The 23,252-nt window shown below is 34.7% G+C and overlaps 1 protein-coding gene across 1 annotated transcript; it reads left to right on the forward strand.

Moving 5' to 3' along the window:
* Positions 1 to 6,432: 6,432 nt before the first annotated feature.
* LOC114164491 (E3 ubiquitin-protein ligase UPL1-like) lies at positions 6,433 to 23,252 on the forward strand. Its single transcript, XM_028049189.2, has 17 exons — positions 6,433 to 6,597; positions 6,788 to 6,908; positions 9,530 to 9,625; positions 9,702 to 9,905; positions 10,051 to 16,603; positions 16,723 to 17,780; positions 17,853 to 18,152; positions 18,240 to 18,444; positions 18,686 to 18,945; positions 19,027 to 19,313; positions 19,636 to 20,734; positions 20,818 to 20,964; positions 21,068 to 21,148; positions 21,242 to 21,467; positions 21,600 to 21,739; positions 22,616 to 22,722; positions 22,852 to 23,252. The coding sequence occupies exons 2-17, from the start codon at positions 6,813 to 6,815 to the stop codon at positions 22,952 to 22,954; spliced, it is 10,962 nt and encodes a 3,653-aa protein (XP_027904990.1). The 5' UTR covers positions 6,433 to 6,597; positions 6,788 to 6,812; the 3' UTR covers positions 22,955 to 23,252.

Here is a 23,252-nt window from a genome sequence, read left to right on the forward strand (position 1 = left end):
ATTTTACTAACAAATGTATCTAATTTTATTTAATATATTATTCTATACATTTCATAATCATCTTAATAAATTTATTAAAAATAAGTTTGTAATATTTTAAGAATTTTAATTATTATATTATTTATTTTTATGTTATACAAGTTTTTGTTAATTTTTCTTTTTATTTAAAACACTGCTTTCTTATCTTACTTCAAGAATAAATTTTACAAATATCATTGCACTAAAATTAGAGATGTTATTTAAATTTAAATTATTTATTACACTAGTAAATAAATATATATCATAAGTTTAATTTCGTAAATATCATATATTTTTTACATTTTTTTTTGTTAAAAATTAACTTAAATATTAATTTAAATGAACATTTAATGTAAAAACCCTTTTAATTAAAATATGATTTACTAAGAGAAACATAAACAAGTCTTTCAAATATTAAAAAGAAAACATAACCCAGTTTTCTCTAAGACACGTTTTCTCAACTTTGTATTTTTCTCTCTTCCAACTCAATATTCGTTCTCCCTTTTTCTCTTACTATTCTCATCCTTTCTTGAATCAGAGGTCAGATTTGAGATTATCGCAGGGTCCTCTTCAAATTTGCTTGAATAACTTTTTCATCCGCCTAAGTTAAAAATCTAACATTCGTCTCCTCTTTTTGTTTGGGCTTGTGAATTTCTTCTTTGATCAATGATTAGAGCCCTAATTCTTTTATACGTTCCTTCGTTTTGATTCTTTTAGGTTGAATTGGAGTTTTACTGCTTAAAAATTATTTTTGGGGTTTTTCATTTTTCAATCTTGGTTTATGTTTAAGATAAAAGAAACTATTTCTTTTAATGGAACTAAATTTGTCTTGCATTTTATAAGTTGATAGACTAAATTGTTGTCTTTGTGTGTTGAATTGATGAGTGCATGTGAAATTTTAGTGGCTTGTGGTTCTAGTTTTTGGATGCTGACAATAGGTGAAAATATGTTATTTCAACTCAAGTGATCATTTTTAACTTAAGCGAGATAAATCTTGCTCAAGCGAAAATGACCAAAATTTCATTTTGTTATTTGTTCGAATTTTAGCTCAAACAAGAATCTTTAGCTTAAGCGACAAGAATTTCTAGCTCAAACGATAATACTTCAGAGTTTTAATTTCTTATTTTTAACCTGTAATTGATTGAGATAATTTAAAAAATATGAGGTATGAAGTTATTTATGAATGATGTTGGTATTTTGAGACTTGACTTGGTATGTTTTTGTATAATATGTGATTGTTTGGTATTTGGAATGTGAGATAGAATTATTGATACATGAATATGAAATTTTATTAAGAATGTATATAATTGTGAAAGTATTGTTGTGAAACTATGATGATAATGAGTTTGTTGATATATAGAAACATGGTATGTGTTTGACGTAATACCATGGATTTCATGGAGAGATCTTATGGTGGTGTTATTTTAGTGTATGTATTGGACTATAAATTAAAGTAAGGTGACATCTTGAAACTCTAATCATCATTCACACTCAAATATAGTATAATGGTTCATGTGGTGAGAGGAATAGGAGGTCTTAGTCATTGACAATATAATGACCTTAGACGGTCATGGATTAACCTTATGTGTGGTAAGGTAAAATCCATTGACAACGGCTTTGCAGAGCAATAGAGGCCACTATAAGTAAAAGTCTGCAATGATTCTGATTCCAAATGCATGTATCCGAATAGTTGATTTTAAGTGTCAATTGTGTGCAATTATGTGAATTATTACAGTTTGTCTATGTATGACTTATAATTGTTATGTTTTAAATTGTCTGAGGACAACTCTTTTATATACTAGTCACATCAGTTAAATCATTCTTTAACTTTCACAAAATTTATTCTCAAATCAACTATAGTATTACTTTCAAATTTCTTAAAAAGAATAATATAAATCTCACCCTCAAATCTATTCAAATCAAATATCTCATTCTCCCTCAAATCATTATTCCTTATAATAAAATAGTGTTAGTGAAAAAATAAATAAAGTGGATTCGCTTGTTCCTACTCCTTTTAACTTGTATTGAAAGAGAAAATGATAAGTTGATTTCTTAATGAATTTGTTGAAAATATGCCGTTTAGAAAATGATTTCATTTCAAAGCATTTTAAACCGAAGCTATATTCATATAACACAATTGCAATTTAAAATATAATGAACTAGCACGACTTGAACTAAATTTGAATAAAAATTATGTTACATTAACATAATCTTTTTCACGGCTCTTTTGTATTTCTGGGTCTTTTTGACCATATATTTGTATAATTGGGCCGTGTGAATTTTTTTTTTGCAAAACAGGGTCAAGTCGTCATGGGGGAGAACGACATTAAAGGTAAAGTCGTCATTTTCCCATCCGATTTCATTTTTTTTTAAAATGTAATGTTGTCAGGTACGAATACGTTTTCTATAAATATGAGGTTGAAGTCGTCATAGTAGAGACCAATTTCAACCTGAGAGGATTCCTGGTGGAGGCTACCACAACCTGAAGAAACCTAGTGAAAGGCTTCCCATTGGCTTTTTGAAACGGTAATAAGGGATACTAACAACTAGGATAAGGATAGAACAAATGCGGTGGCTGCGGATACTCCAAAACTCCAACGAAACCCAACAACTTGTTGTACGTAAACCAATAGCTAATTCCAAGGATTGCATTGACGTTAATGGTGAAAAAAAAGCAGTTGAAGAACAAGGGTTTCATCTGAACTTCTTTGTGGTCTGCATCGTCAAATTGATGAACCCTGAAGGAGAAGACTGCATCGTCGAATTTGTAAAATTGGTACGTTAAAACAAAAAAGAAAAAAAGTGAAACCGGTCTCCACCATGATGACTTTAACCTCAGATTTGCACAAACTGTACTAGCACCTAACTACTTTATTTATTTATTTTTAAAATGAAACCGGTTAGATAAAGGATGACTTCACTTTTAATGTCATCCTTCATCCTGATGACTTGACCCTGTTTCGCAAAACAACAAAAGGAACATTTTTTACAAATATAATTTAAAAATGATCCCTAAATAAAAAAAAACCTCTTTTCATTATAAAATTATTTCCCTCAGACACAATTTACTCACTTTCATAATTTTTTAAAATCTATCTCATTTAATAAATTTAAAATAAGTTGCACTGTATTTGTATTAGTGTTTTTGCCTCAGCTTTTGTCTAATAAATCATCAAATGTCATATTCGCTCGAAGACAATTTGATATGTTGATTCATTTCACCACTTTCAACATATTAGACTAGGTCAGTGGTTAATTAATGCTTATAGCGATTTTAAAAAGCTCTTGTACAAGTAAATAACTTATTCAAATACAATATTTAGGGATGAATATAGTATAAGAACTTTTCACCATCTTTCAATGCACACATATTATTTGCTTGAAAACAAATTTCAAACATATTAATTTCACAACAAATTTCAAAACTCAAATCAGATTAGTCTCTCTGACCGGTTCAACAAAAGATTAAACCATGATTGGTCAAATGTGGACACATTCAATGCATATAATAAATTTACATTGAGATGTGTGAATTTTGCAGGTCGAACAATATCTGCACCAATCACTTTGAACCCGATCCATTGGTAAATTAGATTGCTTTTTGTCACGGGTTGAAGTAGAAAAAATATATATCCTCAGTTGTTAACTCTAATGATTATTATTATTATTATTATTTTTTTCATTGCATTATCATGGTGTTCACGAAAAGTTAATATTTATTTTTAATTCAACATACTTAAAATTTAGTTTTTCATAGTTGTGGTATACATTTTTATTCTATTTAATAGGTGTTTTTATTCTTCACCCCAAAAAAATATGGTTGAGTTACCTAATATTGTTATTATGTAAAACTAATTAAAACTATAAATATTAGATGGTTAATTAGTTTGTAAAACCGGGAGAAGAAAAAATGTACCTTAATTTGATAGAAAAAATATAACGGCTGAAAGGATAAGTTTTGGATAGGTTTTAGGTTGAATTTCTCTCGTAACAAAATTGAACATATTAACAATAACATTTGTCATTTTTTTTTAAGTAAACAAAAATTTATATTGTATAAAAGTATAAATTAACTTCAATAGATTGAGTGTGTATACTTATTACCTAGAATAAAGTTTTCCTAAAACTTAACATTGTTTACAGGAGAAAACTAAGAACTCATGTAGTGTTGTCAGCGGGTAAAGAAAGAAATCCATGAGTTTCTCTTAGTTATTAGAAAAATAAAGAGGTTTTGATCATTAATCTAATTGACAACTGTAATTTATTTAAAATGAAATTGGTGGTTTAGAATTGATATTCTTGTATAAAATAAAAAATGGATATTATAGTTTGGAATAGTATTTATTGGTGGGATTTAAAATATGTTTTATTATTGTTATTCAAGCTTTTACGCTGAAAATTACTTGAATTTTTTTCTGTCTTCTTCTCTTGAGATTTCTTTTTACTGTTTCTTTAAATTTAATATATTTTTTTAATTTGACCATTTTTTTAATTCAATTATAAATTTATAAAATAAATTAAAACTATTCGCAATGAAGTAATAAAAATTATTTAATTTAATTTTATAATTTATTTATATCTACATATTTGTTTTTTTATTTTACTTTTAAATAATTTTTTAAAATTAAAATAGTAATTTAATTAATTTTACATTTTGAGATTTTTTTTAGTTTTAACCTTTTTTTATCACAATTTTTTAAAATTAATTAGTTATTAATTATAAAATTATTTACAAAATAAATAAAAATAAATAACAATAAAATTTAAAAAATTATTTAAATATATAATAAAAATGATCATAAAAAATATTGAATGTGTTTTTTCATTAATATTATACTAATATTTTCCATGAGTTAAAGTAATTTTTATCATCTTATTATATTATTTTTGTCTTCATAGGAGACAAATGATTACAATTAATTGACCCACTAGTCTAACAAGCATTGCTAAAATTATCTGGACCTATTTCTATCCGTTAAATTTAAACCAACCAGGTCAGATTAAAAAAAAAAAAACTCTCATAGTTTCACTATTTTTTGTTTAATTGCATGAACACAAAAGAAGTCTATAAAAGATATGTTCTATATCCACATCTTAAAAAAATGAAAAAACAACACTATAGAGGAAAAACCGAAGACTGTAAATAATATCAATCTGTTAATTGAATATTCAAAATGAACAAACAAATAGTAAACAGGTGCTGCTGAATTTACATTTCAAAAATAATAATAAATGATGCTGTTGTTTTCGGGAATGTATATAAAAATAAATCATTTTCACTGTAAATTTCTCTGGTTATTTTCGCCATTGAATTAGTAATATGGTTCCCATTACCAACTTTATTATTCAATTTACTTTTTAAAATGTAATATTATATCATAAATTGGTTGCTTTTATTTTTTATACATAGTTTTTACTAAAATTAATCAAACAAACAAGTATATAACATTTCACTTCACGGTTGATAACACATAAGATGGATAATATAACATAAAAACATCATTAAAATAATGGAAAACCAGAATACCAAGAAGAAACATATTACTGCTAAACAAAATACAATTATAAGATGATAAAAAAAACCCATAATGGAAAAGAATGTTACAAGAATAAAAATAAATACAATACAACTTGATCATTTTAAAATACTGTGAGTGAAAAAAAAAGAGGAAGGAATTTTATAAATAAAGTTGAATAATATTATTATTATTGCTAAAAAACTATTACTGTATTATTAAGTAATAGAAAAAGAAAAAAATCATTAGTCCATATGAGTGAAAATACATGTTCTATTGTGTCATTTTTTTTTATATATAATTATCAAACTAAGATAAATATGTAAAAAGAAGAATCCATTATATAATTAATAATATTAATAATATAATAAATTTATAATTGGATGCATGAGTTTCTTCCAGTAAATAATTACTTTTACATGAATTTTATGCCAAGAAAACCCTCCAAATATAAAAGATACAAAATGTAACTGATCTTAACGTTACAAAAACATCCAATACTATAAATTCGTTACAATAATTAATTAAGATTAAATAATTAGTTTAACATTTTTATGCAAAGTTCTTCCGAAATATATATATTTATTTACAAAAACATCAGATATTATAATTATTTTATAAAATAACTAATGAAGATTAAATAAATAGTTTAACATTGTTGTGCAAATTTTTTCTAGAATATATCTTCCTGATTCTCTTACATATGATAAATACCATAGATTATTTTCCCTTGCATAATATTTACATGTAGAAAATATAACATTATTAACATTGCATAATGGCAAAAGAAAAAGAAAACCCGAAAATCCATGGAGGGGTAATAAAGGAAAAACATTGCCAGTCCATTCTTGGAACACCGCCTGCACCTGCAAGCAATACAAAGAGCCTCTTCACCACCTCTCACTATTTATACTCTATTCTTTGCTTCACAAAAAAGGGCTAATTTTTTCTCTTCTACAAAACACAACAATTTTATTCTAACAACGCCGATTCCCAACCCCAACCCTTTCTTCTCTCACACTCCTATGTGTATGCTCTCACTCTCTCTTCTCTCATCTCTCAGGTACTTTTCTCTCTCTCTTTTTTCCAATACGATCTGCGTTTTCTTCCCAACGCGAATTTTCGATTTCCTTCAATTTCTGCACCGGTTGTGAATACTGCGGGGAATGGGTGGATTCTGCGTTGCTTTATTTGCTAATTATTTTCGTTTTGTGATTTTTTATTTTAATTTTGTATCGTAATTAAATCTGCAGTTCAAAGTAGCGAAGCTGAGGGGAGATGGCAAGCGTAAGATCGAGTTGGCCTTCGAGACTGCGCCAACTTCTATCGAGCGAGGGTTCCATTGGTCCTTCCGTTAAACTCGACTCTGACCCTGTCAGTCTTTTTATCACTTGTACTTTCTTTGATTATTTTGTGTGTTTAATTTTAATGTTTTCTCGTTCAACTGTTATCATGCAACTGTTATCATAATTGGTAAATGTGTTTTTAGTTTTTTTGTGTAGTCTTTAGTTGATTGTGTGTCTATTTTGCTATTCTACAAAGAAGCAGTTGTAACCTTGTAATGTTTGTGGATTTTTTTTATTGGTTGTTTATGTTTGGTCTGCATGTTCTCACTAATTCATTGATTTTGAGTCCTCAAATGCTCTAATAGCATGAGTGAGGGAGATTGGATGGTGGACCTGTGATAGTATGTGCTCTAGTTAGAAATTGAAATGGTGTGTTGGAAAGTAAGGGAGTGAAAAAGGGAAGAAAGATAAAGAAGGAGAGTTAAAACGAGGGGAGAATGAATTTGTCTCAATTATTAGAAAGAGTGAAAATAAGTAGAAAGCAAGATGATTTTATATGTTATTCATAATTTTAGCTATTGTAATTATTTATTATAATAAAAAAATGAGGAAAAATAGTATTATCGATTGCCAGAAGTTATAATCAATTATGTGTTTAAAATGAATGTAAATATCAAGAAAATAATATTTTCTACATAATCTATTATGTCATCTTTCTTCAATTTCGTGTGCAGAAAGTTTATTGCATATATCCTTCTCGACTCTCTCATTTTCCATGCACATCACACCATCCAAACTTCCATTTTCACACTCCGCGCACTCCCTTTGCCATGACTGGCTGGAATCAAACGGAGCCTAAGTGAGCATTTGGCTAAGGTCTTTTGGTTTAATAGGAGTATTTTTGAGAAAAGATTAACTTGTTAGTTTTTAGAAGTTTTAGCTTTTAAGTGAACTGTTTTTAAGTGAAAATGATCAAATCAATATCGTATGTTGTAGAAATCTATAGGTTGTTGCATTATGTTGCTTTAGTTTTAATTTAGTTCGGTTTGAAGAGCAGAATGTGGTAGTTGTAGTTGATTTTGGCTGAAGATAGACTTAACAGGAACTTGTGCAATTCTATTTGAATATAACACTTAACTTGTGAGTTAAGTTTGTATTCTTCAATTGCATGTGTGAAAGCTGAGTCTTTAAAATACACTTATGGACACTAATTTGATGTTTAAAAAATATTAAAATTTATTTTAATAATATTAATATTATGTATTTTAAAGGCTTACTAGGAAAACAGTACCAGAATCTCAGCAGAATATCTGGACTGTTGTGGGAAAGACTAATTTTGGAGAAATGATTTTTTTTTTCTCTCTCTCTCAAAAGATCTCTATTATGAGTAAAGGAAAGGAACCATCTATTTCCACCATAGTGTGTGTGAAACAAAATTATGGGTAAATTTTACTTTCTTTCTGAGCTTGCTCAAGAAGTTTCACAAAACTTGCATCTCATCTTGTCTTTTCCTTTTCTTGTATTCATTATTTATAAATTTAGTTTAGCTTTCTTTCACAACAAAGAACAATGTTATACAAGATTTACATTGGGAAAAATAGAAAATCTAATAAGGATATTTTTGAAATATCCACTAGAGCAAAAATGTCAGTTAGAGTATGATTGTCTAGCTTATAAAAGCTATGCTACCTTAGAATTTGATTTAGATATGTTGTAACTGTGTGTTGCTGATGTTACTAGCTGCTTATTCCATTAGCCATTCAGTGACTTACTATTTATTACTTGACCGGCATGTAAATAAGTGATGAGGTAAAGCTTTGTGTCAGGCTTAAACTTATATAGTTAATACTAAATTAGCAATGGCGCTTTCTGTATCATCTTTGTTGCATGGCCTAAACTTTGTCCATAGAATGTTTGCATATTATTGATGATTGATGATGGGGTATAACATCATTCTTATGTTTCCAAGCAGTAGTAAGTTGTCAGTGTATGAATTGGAGTGCCACACTACCAATAGAAGTGGTGACCAGATGATAATATTTGCTTATAGTATAGAATACTTTCATTACTTCCTGGTAATTGTAGGGACTTTTAACCTTTCATGCATATATTTCTTAAACTTAATGGTGGCATTTCACATTTGAGTGAATTTTTTATTTTGATGACATTTTGTGATTGTGACTTTATGTGTACGAAAGTGTTAACATGTCTACTTAGAATATGAGGAACTATGGGATCTTCTAGCCAGTTTTCTTGTGCATTCATTGTTTTCAGTGACAATGTCCTTTGGGTTCTTATAAATTTTGCATGCTGCATGCTAGTGTGCACATGTTCATTTTGGTAAAACTAATATTTCTAAGCCCTTTTTTTATATTCTAAAGCTGAGTGTTACTATTATTGTTATTATTATTATTATTATTATTCTGCTAAATTGATTAATACTGTTTTTCCTTTTCCGAAATTGATTAACATTAATGGTTTGTAGACATGTAATAAGTATGATAGGAATTCGCTTCAACTTCGCTTCACGAATTCCATTTTTAGATGCACCATGATTAATACATATGTTCATCATGTTCACTTCTATCTATTCACATGTCCTGATGATTCATGGTTGTGCATCTCTGAAATTCTTTTGGCTTAAATTTTTTGTTTTTATCTCCCTTCTTTCCTTTCTAGCTTATAAGTTATGTGATTGATTGATTTCAGCCTCCCAAGATCAAAGCCTTCGTTGAGAAGGTCATTCAGTGTCCATTACAAGATATAGCTATACCCCTCTTTGGCTTTCGTTGGGAATATAATAAGGTAAGAGAATGACGAGTTGCTGCAGATAGTATTCTTCTTTTTCTTCTCATAGACTTACGTATTTATTTTACAACAGGGGAATTTTCATCACTGGAGACCATTGCTGCTTCATTTTGATACATATTTCAAGACATATTTATCATGTCGAAATGACCTGACATTGTCTGATAATTTAGAAGTTGATGTTCCATTACCAAAACATGCAATTTTACAAATACTGCGGGTGATACAAATAATTTTAGAGAACTGTCCAAACAAGAGTTCTTTTGATGGCTTGGAGGTAATTTGAAGAGAAACTGGGTCCTATTTTAAGATAATCTTATTTCATTTTCATGTTTCACTCTGTGTCATCTGTTTTTAGTCAAGTGATTTATTTGTGGATTATTTGATACTATTGTTTTCTAATTTATCTCCTTCGTTTTCAGCACTTCAAGCTTTTACTAGCATCAACAGATCCTGAGATTATTATTGCAACATTAGAAACTCTTGCAGCACTTGTAAAAATAAATCCTTCTAAGCTTCATGGAACTGCGAAAATGGTTGGCTGTGGTTCTGTGAATAGCTATCTCCTGTCCCTAGCACAAGGTTGGGGAAGCAAGGAGGAGGGCATGGGTTTGTATTCGTGTATTGTGGCAAATGAGAAAGCTCAGGATGAAGCACTCTGTTTGTTTCCTTCCGATGTAGAGAATGGTAGTGACCAATCCAATTACTGCATGGGTTCTACTCTTTATTTTGAATTGCATGGACCCATTGCTCAAAGCAAGGAACAAAATGTAGATACAGTTCCCTCAAGTTTGCGAGTTATTCACATAGCAGATATGCATTTGCGCAAAGAAGATGATTTGACAATGTTGAAGCAATGCATTGAACAATATAATGTTCCCCCAGAGCTCCGATTTTCATTACTCACAAGAATTAGATATGCTCGTGCCTTCCGGTCTGCAAGAATAAGCAGGCTTTATAGCAGGATCTGCCTTCTTGCTTTTGTTGTTTTGGTCCAATCAAGTGATGCTCATGATGAGCTTGTGTCCTTTTTTGCTAATGAACCAGAATACACCAATGAATTAATTAGAGTTGTACGATCTGAAGAAACCATATCTGGATCTATCAGAACACTTGTAATGCTTGCATTAGGGGCCCAATTAGCAGCATATACCTCATCTCATGAACGTGCACGGATATTGAGTGGATCTAGTATGAACTTCACCGGAGGGAACCGCATGATACTACTGAATGTACTTCAGAGGGCTATTTTGTCATTAAAGAGTTCTAATGATCCAACTTCTTTTGCTTTTGTTGAGGCACTTCTTCAATTCTATCTGCTGCATGCAGTGTCAACATCATCTTCTGGGAGTAACATCAGAGGTTCTGGCATGGTACCCACATTCTTGCCTCTTCTGGAAGATTCTGATCCTGCTCATATTCATCTTGTTTGTTTAGCAGTGAAAACCCTTCAGAAGCTTATGGATTGTAGTAGTTCAGCTGTATCTTTGTTTAAAGAGCTGGGAGGTGTTGAGCTTTTGGCTCAAAGATTGCAGATAGAGGTTCACAGAGTCATTGGGTTGGTTGGAGAGAATGATAATGTGATGCTCACAGGTGAAAGCTCAAGGCTTAGTACTCATCAGCTTTACTCTCAGAAGAGGCTGATAAAAGTGTCTCTTAAGGCTCTTGGTTCTGCAACGTATGCCCCTGCAAACTCTACCAGATCTCAACACTCCCATGATAGTTCATTACCTGCAACTTTAGTAATGATTTTTCAGAATGTAGATAAGTTTGGAGGTGACATTTATTACTCAGCTGTTACTGTTATGAGTGAAATAATTCACAAGGATCCTACATGCTTTTCTTCTTTGCATGAAATGGGTCTTCCCAATGCTTTTTTATCTTCAGTTGTATCTGGAGTACTTCCTTCCTCAAAGGCTCTAACATGTATTCCGAATGGCCTTGGGGCTATTTGTCTTAATGCCAAAGGCTTAGAGATTGTTCGAGAAACTTCTTCACTGCAGTTCCTTTCCAACATCTTTACAAGCAGAAAGTATGTCCTTGCCATGAACGAAGCTATTGTTCCTCTTGCAAATTCTGTGGAAGAACTTCTTCGACATGTGTCTTCTTTGAGAAGTACTGGTGTTGACATCATCATCGAAATCATCCATAAAATTGCATCCTTTGGAGATGGGATTGACGCAGGATCTTCTTCAGGAAAAGCTAATGAAGACAGTGCAATGGAAACCAATTCTGAAGACAAAGAAAATGAAAGCCATTGTTGCCTTGTAGGTACCGCAGAAACTACTGCTGAGGGGATAAATGATGAGCATTTCATTCAGCTTTGCATTTTTCATTTGATGGTATTGATTCACCGTACTATGGAAAATTCTGAAACATGTCGGCTATTTGTAGAAAAATCCGGAATTGAAGCTTTATTAAAGCTGCTTTTACGACCTACCATTGCACAATCCTCGGATGGCATGTCTATTGCTTTGCATAGCACCATGGTCTTTAAGGGTTTTGCTCAACATCACTCCACTCCTTTGGCACATGCCTTCTGTACCTCTCTTAGAGAGCACTTGAATGTAGCATTAACTGGGTTTGGTGCATCTTCAGGACCTTTGTTACTGGATCCAAAGATGACAACTGATAACATATTTTCTTCACTTTTCCTGGTTGAGTTTCTTCTCTTTCTTGCTGCATCCAAAGACAACAGGTGGGTGACTGCTTTGCTTACCGAATTTGGAAATGGAAATAAAGATGTTCTTGAAAACATTGGTCGCATCCACCGTGAAGTCTTGTGGCAAATTGCTCTTCTTGAAAATGCAAAGCTTGATATAGAAGATGATGGTTCTTGTTCCACTACTGATTCACAACAGGCAGAAGTTGATGCAAACGAAAGTGCAGAACAAAGGTACAATTCTATCAGGCAATTTCTTGATCCTTTACTGAGGAGGAGGACTTCAGGATGGAGTGTAGAATCACAATTTTTTGACCTTATTAACCTGTACCGAGATCTAGGACGTGCCCCTGGTTCTCAGCACCGATCAAATTCTGTTGGTGCTACAAACAGGCGGGTAGGATCCAGTAATCAGTTGCATTCTTCCGAGTCTGCAGATGTCCCAGTGGCTGTGAATAAGAAGGAATGTGACAAGCAGAGAACGTATTATACCTCCTGTTGTGACATGGTTAGATCACTTTCATTTCACATTACACATTTGTTCCAAGAGTTGGGAAAAGTAATGCTGCAACCTTCTCGCCGTCGTGATGATATTGTGAGTGTGAGTCCTGCTTCAAAATCAGTGGCTTCTACTTTTGCTATCATTGCTTTAGATCACATGAATTTTGGTGGCCATGTTGAGGAAGCATCAATATCAACAAAATGTCGTTATTTTGGTAAAGTCATTGATTTTATTGATGGGATTCTAATGGAAAGGCCCGAGTCCTGCAATCCCATTTTACTGAATTGCTTGTATGGGCATGGAGTTATTCAATCAGTATTGACTACATTTGAAGCCACTAGTCAGTTGCTATTTGCAGTTAATCGGACTCCTGCATCGCCAATGGAAACTGATGATGGGAATGGGAAGCAGTATGATGACAAGGAAGATACAGATCATTTGTGGATATATGGTTCTTTGGCTAGTTATGGTAAATTTATGGACCATCTAGTGACCTCCTCTTTCATATTATCTTCTTTCACAAAGCCTTTACTTGCACAACCCCTTAGTGGTGATACCCCCTTTCCACGAGATGCTGAGATATTTGTTAAAGTCCTCCAATCTATGGTGTTGAAAGCTGTGCTCCCCGTTTGGACTCATTCCCAGTTCGTTGATTGTAGTCATGAATTTATTTCTAATGTTATCTCTATCATTAGGCATGTTTATTCAGGGGTTGAAGTAAAAAATGTAAATGGCAGTGCTCGTATTACTGGGCCTCCTCCTAATGAAACAGCAATTTCAACCATTGTAGAGATGGGATTTTCCAGAGCAAGAGCAGAAGAAGCTTTGAGGCATGTTGGATCAAATAGTGTGGAATTGGCGATGGAGTGGCTGTTTTCCCACCCAGAGGACATTCAAGAAGATGATGAACTTGCACGTGCACTGGCCATGTCCCTTGGAAACTCTGAATCAGAGCCTAAGGATGCTGCTGCAAGTGACTGCATTCCTCAACTTGAGGAAGAGGTGGTCCATCTTCCTCCTGTTGGTGAGTTGTTATCAACTTGTACTAAACTTCTTCAAAAGGAGCCTCTTGCTTTTCCTGTCCGTGACTTGCTCATGATGATCTGCTCTCAGAATGACGGTCAATATAGATCCAATGTTGTCACTTTTATTGTTGATCGGATCAAAGAATGCGGATTGGTTTCTGGTAATGGAAATAATACCATGCTTGCTGCTTTATTTCATGTTCTTGCTTTGATTCTTAATGAGGATGCTGTTTCACGGGAAGCTGCTTCAATGAGTGGTTTGATAAATATTACTTCAGATCTTCTCTACCAGTGGGATTCTAGTCTTGGTAGCAGTGAGAAAAATCAGGTGCCAAAATGGGTTGCTGCTGCCTTTCTTGCACTGGAGAGGCTTTTGCAAGTTGATCAAAAATTGAATTCTGAAATTGCAGAGTTGTTGAAGAAGGAAGCTGTGAATGTTCAACAGACATCAGTTCTCATTGATGAGGATAAGCAACACAAATTACAATCTGCATTGGGACTTTCTACCAAGTATGCAGATGTACATGAACAGAAGAGGCTTGTTGAGATAGCTTGTAGTTATATGAAGAACCAAGTTCCCTCAGATACAATGCATGCTATTTTGCTACTTTGTTCCAATCTTACGAGGAATCATTCTGTTGCTCTTACCTTTTTTGATGCTGGTGGTTTAAGTTCACTTCTTTCTCTGCCAACCAGTAGCCTCTTTCCTGGTTTTGACAATGTTGCTGCTGGTATTGTCCGTCATGTTATTGAAGATCCACTAACACTCCAGCAAGCAATGGAATCTGAGATAAAACACAGTCTTGTAGCTGCATCTAACCGCCATCCAAATGGGAGGGTCAATCCACGAAATTTCCTTTTAAGTTTGGCTTCGGTAATTTCCCGGGATCCAATAATATTTATGCAAGCTGCTCAATCTGTTTGCCAAATTGAAATGGTGGGTGAAAGACCTTACATTGTCTTGTTGAAAGATCGGGATAAAGAGAAGTCCAAGGAGAAGGATAAATCACTGGAGAAAGATAAATCACATAATAATGATGGAAAAGTTTGTTTGGGAAGTACAACCTCAACAGCTCCCGGGAATGTGCATGGAAAACTTCACGATTCAAACTCAAAGAATGTCAAATACAAAAAGCCCACTCAAAGTTTTGTCAATGTGATAGAACTTCTTCTTGAATCTATATGCACATTTGTTGCCCCCCCTCTGAAGAATGATATTGTTTCAAATGTCGCCCGTGGCTCCCCTGCATCAAGTGAGATGGACATTGATGTTTCTGCAATTAGGGGGAAAGGAAAAGCAGTTGCCACTGTGTCTGGGGGAAATGAAACCAGCAGCGAGGAAGCATCTGCATCACTTGCAAAGATAGTATTTATTTTGAAGCTTCTGATGGAGATATTGTTGATGTACTCATCGTCTGTTCATGTTCTGCTTCGGCGGGATGCTGAAATGAGCAGCAGTAGGGGCTTTAATCAAAAGAGTCATTCTAGTGTTGGTGCGGGAGGTATATTCTACCATATTCTTCGGAATTTTCTTCCTTATTCTCGAAATTCCAGAAAGGACAAGAAAGTTGATGGTGATTGGAGGCAGAAACTAGCAACCAGGGCTAATCAGTTTATGGTAGCTGCTTGTGTTCGGTCTTCAGAGGCAAGGAGGAGGGTTTTTACCGAGATTAGCAATATAATTAATGAATTTGTTGATTCATGTAATGGCATTATGCCAAAGCCACCAGACAATGAAATTCAGGTTTTTGTTGATCTACTTAATGATATTTTGGCTGCTCGGACACCTGCTGGCTCAAGCATATCATCTGAGGCCTCTGTAACTTTCATGGATGCTGGTCTAGTTAAATCTTTTACTCATACATTACAGGCTTTGGACTTGGACCATGCTGACTCGTCTAAAGTTGCTACTGGTATTATCAAAGCTCTTGAATTAGTAACGAAGGAGCATGTTCATTCAGTTGAATTGAGTGCAGGAAAGGGTGATAATCAAACAAAGCCTTCTGATCCTAGTCAATCTGGAAGAATGGATAATATTGGTCACACATCTCAGTCTCAGTCCATGGAAACAATATCTCAGGCCAATCACGATTCCCTTCAAGTTGACCATGTTGGGTCGTACAATGTGATCCAGTCTTATGGTGGGTCTGAAGCTGTTACTGATGATATGGAACATGATCATGATCTTGATGGAGGCTTTGCTCCCACTAATGAAGATGAGTTCATGCATGAAACTGGTGAGGATGCTAGAGGTCGTCAAACTGGGATTGAAAATGTGGGGCTACAATTTGAAATCCAATCTCATGGACAAGAAAATCTTGATGATGAGGATGAGGGTGACATGTCCGGAGATGAGGGTGAAGATGTAGATGAAGATGATGAAGATGATGAGGAACACAATGATTTGGAAGAAGATGAAGTCCATCACTTGCCACATCCTGACACTGATCACGAGGATCATGAAATTGATGATGATTTTGATGAAGTGATGGAGGAGGAGGAGGAGGATGAGGATGAGGATGATGAAGATGGTGTTATACTAAGACTTGAGGAGGGAATTAATGGAATTAATGTTTTTGATCATATTGAGGTTTTTGGAAGAGACAATAGTTTTCCAAATGAATCTCTTCATGTGATGCCAGTTGAAGTTTTTGGATCTAGACGTCCAGGGCGTACGACCTCTATTTACAGCCTTTTGGGCAGAAGTGGTGATAATGCTGCTCCTTCACGCCATCCACTTTTAGTTGGTCCTTCTTCCTCATTTCACCCATCTACTGTCCAATCAGGTCACTTCCTTTCTCAAATTGTTGTTGATGTTTTATTATAATAATGTCTTCCCCTTCTTTTTGTTTTTCGATTCAGTGATTCAGTAATGCCACGATTATGTATTTTTTCTAATTTACAGATAGTATAACAGAGAGCTCAACGGGTTTGGATAATATCTTTCGATCACTGCGGAGTGGACGTCATGGACACCGCTTGAACTTGTGGAGTGATAATAACCCGCAAAGCAGTGGGTCAAATGCTGGTGCTGTACCACAGGGTCTTGAGGAGTTTCTTGTCTCTCAATTGAGGCGACCTACTGCTGACAAGTCATCTGATAATAATGTAGCAGAAGCAGGTCCTCAGAATAAAGTTGAGGTCAACCAGATGCACAATCCTGCAAGTTCACAGCTAGACATTCCAGTAGAAAACAATGCAATTCAGGGAGGTGGTAATGTGACTGCTGCATCAATTGATAACACTGACAACAATGCTGATATCAGACCTGTAGGAAATGGAACTCTGCAAACAGATGTATCGAACACTCACTCTCAGGCAGTTGAGATGCAGTTTGAGCATAATGATGCAGCCGTGCGAGATGTCGAAGCTGTGAGTCAGGAGAGTAGTGGTAGTGGGGCAACTTTTGGTGAAAGCCTTCGCAGCCTAGATGTTGAGATTGGAAGTGCCGATGGTCATGATGACGGTGGAGAAAGGCAGGTTTCTGCAGATAGAATAGCAGGTGATTCACAGGCTGCACGTACAAGAAGAGCAACTGTGCCTTTTGGTCATTCTTCTCCTGTAGGTGTCAGAGATGCATCCCTCCACAGTGTTACTGAAGTTTCAGAAAATTCAAGCCGAGATGCAGATCAGGAAGGTCCAGCAGCTGAGCAGCAGGTGAACAGTGATGCTGGATCAGCAGCAATTGATCCTGCCTTTCTGGATGCTCTTCCTGAGGAGCTGCGTGCCGAAGTTCTCTCAGCCCAGCAGGGTCAAGTAGCTCAACCATCAAATGCTGAGTCACAAAACAATGGGGATATTGATCCTGAGTTCCTTGCAGCACTTCCCCCAGACATTCGAGCTGAAGTTCTAGCTCAGCAACAAGCACAAAGACTACATCAATCTCAGGAGTTGGAAGGGCAACCTGTTGAAATGGATACTGTCTCAATAATTGCAACATTTCCTTCAGAATTACGAGAAGAGGCAAGCTTGTCTGTTGAATCCAGTTTTTGCTAAAAGTGAGCATGTATCTGAAGATTTTTTTTTTTTGTTCAGGTTCTATTAACATCCTCTGATGCTATCCTTGCCAACCTTACACCTGCTCTTGTTGCTGAGGCAAATATGTTGCGGGAAAGGTTTGCACATAGATACAGTCGCACCCTCTTTGGTATGTATCCGAGAAGTCGCAGAGGTGAAACTTCTAGGCGTGAAGGTATTGGTTCTGGCCCAGATGGGGCAGGGGGAAGCATTACTTCACGCAGGTCTGCTGGAGCTAAATTTGTTGAAGCTGATGGAGCACCTCTAGTGGACACTGAAGCTCTGCATGCCATGATTAGGCTATTTCGCATAGTTCAGGTATTACTTGCCAATAGGCACTGGGAAGAAGTCCTTCAAAATAAGCACAACTTCATTGGTTACACATTTTTTTCTTAATTTTTTCAGCCACTATATAAAGGTCAATTGCAGAGGCTTCTTTTAAATCTTTGTGCCCATAGTGAAACCAGAATTTCCCTGGTGAAAATTCTGATGGACTTACTGTTGCTTGATGTAAGAAAGCCGGCTAGTTATTTTAGTGCAGTTGAACCTCCATACAGACTATATGGTTGTCAGAGCAATGTAATGTACTCACGTCCTCAATCTTTTGATGGTAAGAAAACTTGATTAACATTTATTTCTTTGTTTGTATTTACAGTTATAGATTTAGTCAGTGCACAGCTTTTAAATTTATCTTCCTGGTTTTAATTTCTTAAAGGGACTTCTGTTTTATATAGTTCATGCTTGTTTTAACTAGTGACAGTTGATGTTATTTGAAAGATGTTCCTCGCACCCTCCTCCCACTCTCCAATGGTGTATAATTATTAATACATTGTATATTTTTAATTGTGTAGGAGTTCCCCCATTACTCTCTCGGCGAATACTTGAAACACTCACCTATCTTGCTCGCCATCATCCATATGTGGCAAGAATTTTGCTTCAGTTTAGGCTGCATCATCCTTCAGTGAGACAACCAGATAATGCTAATGTTGCACGTGGCAAAGCTGTGGTGGTTGTTGAAGATGAAACAAATGCAGGATACATATCTATTGCAATGCTTTTGGGTCTCTTGAAACAACCCCTTTATTTGAGGAGCATAGCTCATCTTGAGCAGGTGATGATTTGAATTTATTGATATCTTTAGCACATCCATTTGTGTACTTGCTTGCAATGCTGACATGATTTTCATTTTCAGTTGCTAAATTTGCTGGATGTTATCATTGATAGTGCTAGAAGCAAGTCTAGTTCATCTGATAGGTCTCAAATATCTACTGAGCCAGTATTGGGTCCGCAAATTTCTGCAATGGAGGTAGACGTGAATATTGATACAGTTATATCTTCTGCTTCAGAGGCGTCTCCTCAAGTCAATGAATCCTCCAAACCCACAACTTCCAGTAGTAAGGAATGTCAGGCTCAGCAAGTATTGTGTGATCTACCACAAGCAGAACTTCAGCTTCTTTGCTCGTTACTTGCTCTAGAAGGGTATGGTTATGATTATGATTTTAGATTACAGTTAATTCTTTTATCTGGGATTTTTTCACTTTGCCTTAATTTGGTGTATTTACTTTTGATATCTGAACTTCTTACTTTGGGAGAGTGGTACGAGTCATAAGTTTTCCTGGCATGAGGTTCCGTTTTTTAATTAGACCATTCATTACTTGGGTCTTGCGCTTGTTCCAATTTATGTTTTATTTTATTATTACTCCACAATTCAAAGTCTATTGGGTCTGGCTATTTTTCTAAAAACAATGTTTTAGAATTTAGCAATGTAGATTTCATCTAATGTTTCTTGTATTCCTTTCAGTTTGTCTGACAATGCATATGGTCTTGTTGCGGAGGTAATGAAAAAGCTGGTGGCCATTGCTCCAATTCACTGTAAGTTTTTTGTCACTCATCTGGCAGAAGCAGTTCGAAATTTGACTTCATCTGCAATGGACGAGTTGCGCACCTTTAGTGAGGCAATGAAAGCTCTTCTCAGTACAACATCTTCTGATGGCGCTGCAATTTTAAGAGTTTTGCAAGCCTTGAGTTCCCTTGTTACCTCATTGGCTGAGAAAGAGAATGATGGAATAACTCCTGCACTTTCTGAAGTTTGGGGAATCAATTCAGCCTTAGAGCCCTTGTGGCATGAGCTGAGCAGTTGTATAAGCAAGATAGAGGCCTACTCTGAGTCAGTATCCGAGTCTATTACCCCTTCTAGAACATCTGTGTCCAAACCATCCAGTGTTATGCCTCCACTTCCTGCTGGTTCTCAAAATATTTTGCCATACATAGAGTCATTTTTTGTTTTTTGTGAGAAACTACATCCTGCTCAGCCAAATGCTAGTACTGTTACAAGTGTTCCTGTAATATCTGATGTGGAAGATGCCAGCACATCTGGTACTCGGCAGAAAACATCTGGACCTGCTACAAAACTAGATGAGAAACATGCTGCTTTTGCCAAGTTTTCAGAAACGCATAGGAAACTATTGAATGCTTTTATCAGGCAAAATCCTGGCTTGCTGGAGAAATCTTTTTCTCTTATGCTGAAGACTCCAAGATTTATTGATTTTGATAACAAGCGATCCCACTTCCGATCAAAAATTAAACATCAACATGACCATCATCACAGCCCATTAAGAATATCAGTGAGAAGGGCGTATGTTCTTGAGGATTCATATAACCAGCTTCGCATGAGATCAACTCAAGATTTGAAGGGAAGGTTGACTGTTCACTTCCAAGGTGAAGAAGGTATTGATGCAGGTGGGCTTACAAGGGAATGGTATCAATTGTTGTCCAGAGTTATTTTTGACAGAGGAGCACTGCTCTTTACTACAGTAGGCAATGACTCAACATTTCAGCCAAACCCTAACTCTGTTTACCAAACAGAACATCTATCTTATTTCAAATTTGTTGGTAGAGTGGTGAGTTCTTCTTACAAATGTTCTTAATGTATGCGTTTAGTGGTTGCATATGCCTTTTACTTATCCCTTTCTACACTATCCAGGTTGGAAAAGCTTTATTTGATGGTCAGCTCTTGGACGTCCATTTTACTCGATCATTCTACAAGCACATCCTAGGGGTCAAAGTTACATACCATGATATTGAAGCTATTGACCCTGCCTATTTCAGAAATTTGAAATGGATGCTTGAGGCAAGTGTCTTTTTGTAGTTTTTCCGATAGCCTTGTCAGTCTTCGCAATAGTTACTTTTGTATTCATTGTGAAAATTATCTCATGTTTATGGTATAACTGCAGAATGATATCAGTGATGTTCTGGATCTTACTTTTAGCATTGATGCAGATGAGGAAAAGTTGATTTTGTATGAGCGGACAGAGGTTCTGACTTTATTTCAAAACTATTGAGATGATTTTTTAATATATTGGACTTGCACATTATTTGTGATCTAATTTTAATGAGCTTTGTATTAGGTGACTGATTATGAGCTGATTCCTGGTGGACGGAATATGAAAGTTACAGAGGAGAATAAGCACCAATATGTTGATTTGGTTGTTGAGCATCGATTGACTACTGCTATTCGTCCTCAAATAAATGCTTTCTTGGAAGGGTTCAATGAATTGATTCCCAGGGAGTTAATATCTATATTCAATGACAAAGAGCTGGAATTATTGATCAATGGACTTCCTGATATTGATTGTGCGTCTTTTTCAATATTAACATCACCTTTATTGATGCCACACATTTATTTTCTCTCAATGCTGGCTATCTTTATTAGTGTTCAAATTCTGTAAAATAATATTTAACAATCTTTTCTACATTTCATTTCAGTGGATGACTTGAGAGCAAATACAGAATATTCTGGGTATAGTGGTGCATCACCAGTTATACAATGGTTTTGGGAAGTTGTTCAAAGTTTCAGCAAAGAAGACAAAGCTAGATTGCTCCAGTTTGTGACAGGCACATCCAAGGTATTGGTTTTGAGTTTTTAAACCTTATGATCTTTATGTCTTTGTTTACAATAACAATTTTCAGTGATTTTCCATCTTGAATCATGGCCGCGTTGCTGCTTGTGCCTTTACATTGGAATAATTATCTTTTCTTCTCAATACCTTTGTGTTTAGATCCAAAAATGAATTCAATTAATCAAATCGAGTTCCTGTGCTTTGGGTTTATTTCAAAACATCGAGAATCACGTCTCACAATATTGAGAATGTTGAATACTTGTTTTTCAATGGAAATGCTTTAGTGAAAAAACACTCCTCAGATTTCCTATATGTACACACTTGAAAAAGGTTTCGAAATATGGAAGAAATTATGATTCAAGTTCTTAGTCTAAATAATACAAGAGGATACGTTATATAGAATTCTACCACCATAGAAAATAAATACAATAATTAGTGACAACTCTTTTGTATCCTTACAATATCTCAATAGACACAATACTTAATATTATCTTCTCCTAACTCAACATTCACATTCCAGAATTAATCAAGTTTTTGATTCGGAATTGCCTTTACCTTTTAATGCAGCAATTGTCATTCCCAATAGTCAAGTTTCTTGTAGATAAGTTTCCAAAAGACAACTTAAGGGAGAAGTATAAGTAGTTGGCTTTGTTTTCATGAGAACTATTAATTTAGTGATTTGAGTTGTGATGGAGACAAGACGTGTTGATTGTTTTGTTCCTGTCAATATACACCCTTGATCTAATCTATACTTGTTTACATCAAAAGACAGTATCAAATATCATTCTTATAATAATAAAAAATTATGATGGTTCCTTGTGTTGTTTATCTTATCATACATTATACAATTAGGGGGTCTTATTTTCGCTACCGACATTTCAGGTGCCTTTGGAGGGTTTTAGCGCTCTTCAAGGAATTTCAGGTGCCCAGAGGTTTCAGATACACAAGGCATATGGCAGCTCTGATCACTTGCCTTCTGCACATACTTGGTACCTTTTTTCAACTTTTCATTTTCTTGTAGCTTCAATCAACTTTTTTTAAGAGTTCTGAACTATATTTAATCACTTGTTGGATCAATTATTATTATGTCTTAGTTTCACGGAGTCTTTTATTTGCAGTTTCAATCAATTAGATTTGCCGGAGTACCCATCTAAACAACATTTGGAAAAGAGGTTACTGCTTGCCATTCATGAAGCAAATGAGGGCTTCGGATTTGGTTGACAAGTTTTTTGTTTCTTTTTTGGGAGGGGGTGGGTGACGAAATCAAACTGTATTACATTTTAGGTTAAAAGCTTTTACTGGGGGTTCACAAGATTTTCAACATTATATCATGTTAATATGCTGTACAGTTCTATATTTGCAATGGGAAATGCTTCGGCGGTTTTTCAATAACCTGTTCAGTGTGCCTTTGGCACCGACGGGTCACTCATTTTTCCAGAACGACAAGTAGATCTCCTCAATGTTTCTATCAGACCTAAAATTTATTAGTATTTGGAAGGTAAGCACCACGTTCTTTCTC

Source organism: Vigna unguiculata, chromosome 9 (assembly GCF_037176805.1).
Source record: "Vigna unguiculata cultivar grain cowpea cultivar isolate G323 ecotype 2 chromosome 9, ASM3717680v1, whole genome shotgun sequence".
Taxonomy (NCBI): Eukaryota; Viridiplantae; Streptophyta; class Magnoliopsida; order Fabales; family Fabaceae; genus Vigna; species Vigna unguiculata.